The sequence below is a fragment of the Trachymyrmex septentrionalis genome, unplaced genomic scaffold, assembly GCF_001594115.1.
Source record: "Trachymyrmex septentrionalis isolate Tsep2-gDNA-1 unplaced genomic scaffold, Tsep1.0 scaffold266, whole genome shotgun sequence".
Lineage (NCBI taxonomy): Eukaryota > Metazoa > Arthropoda > Insecta > Hymenoptera > Formicidae > Trachymyrmex > Trachymyrmex septentrionalis.
In genome coordinates, this window is record NW_017305426.1 from 56,140 (window position 1) to 65,067 (window position 8,928).

Sequence of the window (8,928 nt, forward strand, 5' to 3'; positions counted from 1 at the left end):
AATTGGGAGGATTATTATTGTTTTAATAATTTATTGCTAACTTTTGATGAATTTTTAAATTAATGTTGATGAAACGAATAGCTATTAATTTTATGATTAATTTTAATTATTATTTTTCAATAGGCATGGAGGCACGTAACAACTCAAAATAATTGCTATAATAATCGAATTGTTATAACTATCTAGTAACTTAAATTGCACCTCCTTGGTACACCCAGTATGTCCTGGCGTTACCTTCGAGATACTCCGCTTCCGTTCAATCATAATCTCTTTCCTTAAATGAGGCCCATGTATTGCGCCTCTGCATTTACTTGTTGTCGCCATACTTATATTATCGCTATTAAGTATTTTTTTTTCCTTAGTTATTAATACTATTTAAAGTCTGTATATGCAAGCGTAAGTGCGTGTATGTTGTGTATGAATGCGTGTAAAGATTACAGCAATTTAGCTAAACGTTCGCGTTCTAAATATGCGTATGAATTAGCGGCTGCTCGATTTTCGCTTTATAAATGCTGTTCTTTTATCGAAGAAATAAAATCGTGTGTCGCTCTTAATTTTAGATGGGTCGTTTAGAACGCGAAAAATGTGTAATAAAACATGTTATTTAAATACGCTCTTTTGTAATTGTATGTACGTTTATATAGTATACATACTTATATAGTGTTACATAAGGATTATTCCGTATTTATTTCTACGATTGCGTTTTACGACGCTTTTTCTATTAAGGATCGATCTTTCAAGTAGACGTTCATACGTCTCTTTTGTCGTCTTCTTCAATTTTATATAAGCAATGCGTCGTCAATTACTAATTAATTACTTGTTAACGGTATGTCTCTGATCAATTATCATGGACTTTGAAACTGTTGAAAATTTTTAAGTTGAAGCTTTTGTAATTGCCAATGTCTAAACAATTTTATTGCTTGTTAAATAATTATGGCATTTTGCATTGTGATCAGAAAGAAATAAATAGGTTATTCTGTAAAAGTTTAGGGGGCGAAAATCCGGAGTGCTTAAAAGTACTAAGAGGTTTTTATACCCCGTGTACTTTATATCAATAGTAATTAATATACATACAGTTTATCAATGAAATATATTGATATTTTTTAATAATAAGTATTAAATATTAATATATATTGTTTAATCGATGTTTTTTTTTTTAATTTAAATTGATGTTGAATATAAATTCGAATGTTAATAATGTTCTAACGTTAAATAATAAGGAATAATGATTCTTTATATGAATAACATTTATAATATATTAATATGAAAAAATGTAATTTATAGTAGCAATAGACTTGAGAATATTTTTCTCATATCAATACCATATCGTCTTGTTCTCTGCACTTAAGATTCTCTATAATAAATATTTCGTTGCAATAGACTACTGTATCAATTTAGCCGAGAGGAAGAAATGAAATTGATCAGAGACAGCCCATACTTCGCAGCTAATTACTTTGTATAAGAGATATCTCTTCGTAATTTATACTTATTCACTCCAAATTTGCTCAAGGCAATCCTTTCACGCACCGAGTCAGACATTGAGAGATTTGCATTCTCCGCTCCCTTGTGTTTCCCACAGAATTAAAATCAAGTGCTCGCGAAATATTCGAGGATAAGTCCTTCAATCGTCGAGCCATACTCGCGATTCGACTCGAATCGAGTCGCTGTAAATTTTGCGACAGATCTAATAACATTCCACATCGGATAAGAATAAAACCCGAGCTGCGATTTTCGCACGAAAGGGATTCCGAGCGCGCAAGTGGCTGCGAAACGCTTTGTTGAGAAAAGAGAGAAAGAGAGAGAAAGGAAGCAGAAAGCCCACTCTAGACGTGGGAATGAGCGTACTTATTTATAGTAACGTTGAACAATTTTTTATGCTCCGTTTTGAACATTTCGAAACGCCTCATCGCGAGTAGTCAGAAATGTTGAACTTCGGGGCGTATCGTGTAAATATACATATGTACTGAAATACGATGAATAACGACTGTAACCGGTGAGATAATTAATGTGTATGTATATGTATGTATGTGTGTGCATTGCGTGCGTGTGCGAGCCGTGAATCGCGAAGCGACAGAAAGCGATTACAGTGTCATAATGTTACTCTACAAGAGGCATCAACTTTGAATTTTTATGATCGTAGATCCTTATAGAAGTCCTCCATTAATCCGCATTATTTGGCAATCGCGATGCGACACTTGTTGTTTTTGTTGTTACACTCACAACGAATTGCGGGAATGAATCGTCCGTGTTTCTTATAAAAATTGTATGGTATCAGTTGCTATCGGTGAAACGTCAGTGGAACGATCCTCCTGCACTTCGATTATCCATAACGAAATCTTTTGCTTTTTCCCCTCCCTTCGAGATACTTCCTCAACTGTAAGCTAAGAATTTTTTTGTTTAGATCTTGAGGTTTGAAGATTTATCGTGTTAGATATAGACGCTCCTTTGATATTTGGGTTCTAAAGAAATCGGATCTTCTCGTTTCGGATCTTTGATTTCTTGGAATTTACGATCTTTGTATTTTTAAATCTTCAGATATTTTAAACTTTAGAAATTTTGGTTTCCTGGAAACGGAATGTTGTAATTCTGTATTCCGAATTTTTTTTTCTAAGTTCGTCGTTCCTTTCAGTCCTTGAAATTTTGTAAAACTTCAAAACTTAGGATTCTTCAAACTTCGGATCTTTGAATCTCAAAATTACAAATTTGAGGTATTTTAATTTTCATGTAATTTTAAAACCGAATAGATATCTTGAGATATCTAAACTCTTATATTTTAAAATGTTTAAAGCCCGGTTGCACCAACGTTATTTTGATTTTAAGCGAAATTTAATTAAAAAACTCTCTCTATCTCATTTTAAAACCGAAAAGAGACAGGGACAAAGAGAGTTTTAAGCCTCGCTTAAAATTAAAGTAACGTTGGTGCAACCGGGCTTTAGTTGATCAGTTAATTGCAATCCGATTGTTTTAGTCTTAAAACAGTTAACAGCTGTTATGTTCAGATCATTGCATCCTTTTTGCTCTTTGATTTTTTGAATCCTCAAGTCCTAGATATATCTCCGTTCCTTAAGGACCTTTCACAAAACTGACTGAATTATCATAAGTTATATAGCCAATTTTCAACGAATCACTTAGCCACGTAAATACGAGAAGCGCCTCACACACGATCTGATTAATCGCAGAAATAGAGATTTTTTAATGAATCTCGCGCCATTTCTTCTTAATCATCATTCAAAATTAAGAACCGCTCGAAATCAGTGGCAAAAATGAATATAAATTTATATAATTTGGCGAAAAGTGATGACTGAGGCTTTTTTTATCAACACTAATTTTTCGCATGGATCCATATAAATTTGTATTTAATTAAATTTACTACGATTCGAATGATTTCTTAATTTTGTTAGATTTATTTGCATATTTATTGCTAGAACAATAATAAATTTAGCATAATTAGTCGCGAGTGGTAAACCTGTTTAATTTTATATCATAAATATCTTGAGCTTCAAAATATATTGATAACATTTTTTCTCGAAAACGTTATCATATACTTTTCCTACTCGCTTTTGTCAGATCGTATGTGATTTGAGTCATGTATACATTTCCATTGATTTGGAATTGTTGTTCACAAGAGTGATGATTGTGGAACGATAGAGAGGGATAGATAAAGATGATCATGGAGGTATATGCGGAACGGCAGCTTTTTAATATGTCTACGAAAAGTATTGTCAAATAAATACTCTTGAACGTTTTAATTAAAGGTAATTCGTACAGTACATAAAATTTGCCTTTCATTCTTTACGTTTAATGTTTAATTTAATATATTATTATAATAAATTATTTAGTAAAATTATTTAAGTTTACCAAATAATTTGGCAATTCTTTTGCTTAAACCCCATAAGTGCAAAATATTCCTAGAATGTTATATAAATATTATTAAAAAATTAAAATAAGTCATTATAATATTTTGAGAACATTGTACAATATTTTTTAATATTATGAAAGTATTCTATAAATGTTATATGTCCCCACTTGTATAAATATCCTTGGTATATTTCCTTTAACATCCGTGAAATATTATTAAAATATTTATTAATATTAATTATTTTTATATTAGTGCAGTTTGAATTCATAATCCAATTACGCGAAAATGTCTTATCAGTCTTGTGCTTAAATAACATTTCGCTGTGATTTTACATACATATCCAGTCCTACAACTGCACGCCAAAATTATTTTCAATCTTACACATATATTTAAACTGAACCGATGTAACAGTTTTATAAATTAAAGTAAATATTGTTATGATACTTTTTAATGTTTATACAATATTACAGTAACGCTAAATAATGTTATTTTTAATAATCATGTAATATTATCAAGAATGGACATATAATTATCCATTAATATTTCAAGAATATTATTTGATATTATATAATTTCAGTAAAATATTCTTCAAATGTTACGTTTAATATTCTGAAAATGTGCCTAAAATATTATTTAATATTAATTAATATTTTGTGCCTATAAAGAAGAATATCCATATTTATGTTACAGTTATTAAAATCAGTCTGCAATATCATGTGCAATTAGTTGCAATACATTTTCTTCGTGATGCGGTTGTGTGTTTGTGTGTGTGTGTGTGTGTGTGTGTGTGCGCGCGCGCGCGCGCGCGCGCGCGCGCGCGCGCGCGCGCGCGCGCGCGCGCGCGCGCGCGCGCGCGCGCGCGCGCGCGTGTGTGTGTGTGTGTGTGTTGCTTAGATATATTTGTTTGATCAATATTTTACACAGCGTTGTAAGGTTTTATTGAACAAGAACAGAAGTTGTACCGATTCAAACAAATTGTTTGCGATAATCTAAATTTGGATTATGGCGATAATTATAAAAGATTATCAATGGCGACAGACGGATAAAAGAATAATAATTTACGTGCCTTTAAAAAATCGCCCTAAAAACGTGCATCTATTTGTTATGGATAATTACGTAAAGGTATTCAGAATGTTTTCTAAACATTAATATAATGTCTTTAGATTTAAATAATCAGAATATTTTTTGCCTTAAAGTTAAAGTCTTCCTCTAGTCATTTTCAAATTTAATTATATTTTCTACCATATTAATTGATTAATTGACATATTTAAAATATAAAACTCAATCAAAGTTTTGAGGAAAATTTTTTTTATTGAAAATTATTTTTTTCTTTGTATAATATTTATATTTAAGCATATCTCTAATATATATAGTAGGACTTAATGTTTGAAAATAATCGTTTAGTTTTAATTGTAATGATTCTTGAAAGCAACATACAATTTTTAATTAAGAAACTTGATATATGTCAGAATTATTTTATGTGTAAAAATAATACTCGCAAAGATATAACCAATTTTTATTGAAGATTAGTTTTTCGCCCTTTATTTTGGAATTATTTCTGTGGAAAAATGTGCTGGAAGAGGAAAGTGAATGTACTTTGACGGATACCGAAGCTATCTTCTCTTTACAAAAAGCAAACTTGGCTGTTGATTGGCCGATTCTCGAAGCGGAAAACATTAGTAAAAGTGAAAAATATCATGCTAGAAATCAAATTTTAGAGAAAGCACAAAAGACTTTGGAAAATCGTGCAAAATGTAAGAAAGGTAAGGATTGTTAATAATATGAACAGATAAGAAAAAATTTAACTTTTTTAAACTGAATAGAATAATTGATATATGTATATAATCATATATGTAATTACATACATAATTTTATGAGTCGTTGAAGTCATAAAAAGAATTAAAAGAATAGAACTTCAAAAAATTATTTAGTCTTGTTTAAAAAATGAAATTGATACTCGCTACTTACAGAGAAACTTCAAAATCTGCAAAAAGAAGCGATAAAAATACAAATCAATTTGGATACTGACACACTGAATAAAATAGAAATCTTGAGAGACAGCCATCGTAAGGCCGCGATGCAGGATTTTGAAGATTGGCGATTAAATGCGGAAATGCCGTTCCTTCAAAATATTTCTGGCAAAGTGCAAAAGAATAGGAAGGCATATAGGTATTATTTTAAAGAGAAACATGAACATTTTTTAGAATGTTGTAACTTAGATACTTGAAAAGTATAATAAAAGAAAAGCGATTTTGAAAAAGCATAATTCTGTAAAAATTAGCTATTTTATATTTAATTGATATATTTTTCTGAAAGACCTCCACTTCAATGGTTCAAAGATGATCTTGATATCATACAATCTCGAGAAACTGACAAGAAGGAAGTAGAAGGAAATCAAGAAGATAAAGCAATAATTATAAAAGAATTAGAGGAAGAACTAATTGTCGAAGAAAAGTCTGAAGAAGGTTTAACCGTTGAAAAAAACATAAACAAAAACTTAATTGTTAACGAATCAATAGATCAAACGAATTCAAAAGAAGATACAATCCTCAACGAAAATACCAGAAAAAAAGCAGATGTAGAAATAAAGGACACAACAAATGTGAGCAAAAATTTTAATTTTGCAGAATATTCTAGTTATTCCGAGGATTCCGAATCAAATGAAGAGATTACATCCTCTAAATCTTCGACAAATTCTTTAGTTAAGAAAAAGGATCAGAAACTCTCACAAAAATGTTATACGAAGACGAAGAAACAAGGACCAGATCGGGATTTAATTGACAGGATACTGGAGGGTCGATATCCCAAAATAAATCAAATATTCGATGAACCTACGAAGACAGTTCCACTCCCTAGAAGAAATGGAACGATCAACGTAACTTTTTCCGAACGGGCCTTCCCCACTCCTGCAAGAGAGAGTTCCTTCATTGAAGAACAGGAAGTATGTATCTTTAATGTAAATTCTATGATAAATTTCTTCTTACTAAGAATCTTGTGGAAGTTAATTATTTTTTACAAAAGAAAAGAATATTTGATAAAAACTTATTAGAAATTTATTTTATCTTAGAAGGGACTCTATGAGAAATTAATTTCTTTTCAGCAACAGTTTAAATTTGAAGTTTTTATTTAATTGTGTACAATTTTTAATATAGATATATGTTTCAAATGCAGTTTGTTTTTAGTGGCTCTCCAAGCAAGCAGAGGCCAGAAGAAAAACAGGATTCGTTGCCGAAGACCTTCGTCCTGAGGAACAGGATCCACAATGGCTAAAAGACAAGGGCGAGTACGTTGACGCTTTGTCGCATATTTTCTAATTCTTAAATTACATTTTATTTAATCATTTTGTGTTTTAGTGATTTCTTCAAAGCGGGGAATTATTTAGCTGCCATCAGTGCATATACGCATGGAATCAAAATCAGCAACAAGATGGCGGCACTTTATGTGAACAGATCTGCTGCACATTACGCTCTTGGAAATTATTACAGGTGTATTGATGATTGTTCTAAGGTAATTAAAATTACAATCAATAAACTATATTGAATATTTTTTCTAAGTTTAAAAAAAATTTAAAAGGTAGTTGTAGAGAATAGAGAAAAACATAAAAATGTAAGAAATATATATATATAAAATAATATGTATAATGTATATGTAATAATAAAATAATAAATTATATAATAAATATTAAAAATATAATTGGAAATAGGGAAAAGGTAAAAATAGGTTGAAATTAAAAATAGAAATATGGTATAAAGATATTTATATAAATTGAAAATATAATTTTATAAAACGAAGGATATAAATAGAAAAGTTTCTATCTCTAAATATTTAATCTTAATTACGAAATATATGAAACACTGCAGTTGTTAATGAGACTTTTTCTAGGTATTGGAGTTAATGGAACCAAAGTGCGAAAGCAACAAAGTATCGCGAGCAAGGTGTCACGCTCGTCGAGGTGCTGCGCTTTGCAAATTATCTGCACCACAGCATGGAATCTCTGAATTAGAAGCTGCCTTGAAGCTAGATCCGAATAACAAAAGCATTCAACACGATCTATATGCTGTTAAACAATATTTTAATATAAAGGAATGAAAAAAAAGATGACCGATGAGATCAATTTTCTAAAAATTTTACCCCTGTAGAAATTTTAGAAATATTTTAATTTATTGAAACTTATTGTATTTATTTGTGCCATATTAATAAGTTGATTGGATGTATATAAGATACATACAAGTATAATTAAAACAATAAGATATGTAAAATACTTATTTAAAGTGTACATACAAATTACTTAATTCTCTTAATTTATCATATTACTGATGTCTTCTACCGAGCATTATGTTTATTTAAAAAAATATAAAATATGATACGAAGAAAATATCGTCACAAAGTTCTTATTTTTTAAATTCTATATTCTTGATTTTGAATACGTTTACTTATTTTTACTTTCATATACTTTTAACATTCAAATATAACGTTTATGATAAATGCATGCACATATAAATATGATATAAATATATTGCTAGTATAATCTAATTAAATAATTTAACATAATTGATCTTAGATTTATATATATAATTCTGAGAAGATGGAACATTAAGTTAAATTGTTAATTAAATATATATTAAAAAGAGCTACAAAAACCAAGTGAAAAATCTATATCCCTATCTTTTCATACATCCAGCCGAAGTCAGTACAATTAAAAAAGTTTTTATTTTTGTAATTTGTATTATAATTTTTAATTATAGGCCGTTGCTATTTCAAATATTATTAATTTATCAATTTATTATTAATTTATTGAAAGTTTCTACACGTCTAACATTGATAATGATCCGATCGGAATCCAAACGCCGTTTATTTTATTTATTTCTATTTATTTTTGTTTTAATTTGTTTTAGCGCTTACTAATATATTTTGCTTAGCGCTTACATTTTTGTGTTTTCACTGATTTGTAGCCCTTCTTAATATATATTTAATTTATTTATTATTTGAAAACCATTCACATTATGTATTTTAAATTGTTAAGATAAACGAACTTTTTATATATTCTAAAATACATTTGAAATGAAGAT

General features: G+C 29.4%; 1 protein-coding gene across 1 annotated transcript; it reads left to right on the forward strand.

Annotated features, from left to right (window-relative positions):
* Positions 1-4,856: 4,856 nt before the first annotated feature.
* Positions 4,857-7,953, forward strand: LOC108749088 (dyslexia susceptibility 1 candidate gene 1 protein homolog). Its single transcript, XM_018487606.1, has 7 exons — positions 4,857-4,981; positions 5,385-5,622; positions 5,830-6,028; positions 6,176-6,800; positions 7,042-7,142; positions 7,213-7,366; positions 7,742-7,953. The coding sequence occupies exons 1-7, from the start codon at positions 4,862-4,864 to the stop codon at positions 7,946-7,948; spliced, it is 1,644 nt and encodes a 547-aa protein (XP_018343108.1). The 5' UTR covers positions 4,857-4,861; the 3' UTR covers positions 7,949-7,953.
* Positions 7,954-8,928: the final 975 nt, after the last annotated feature.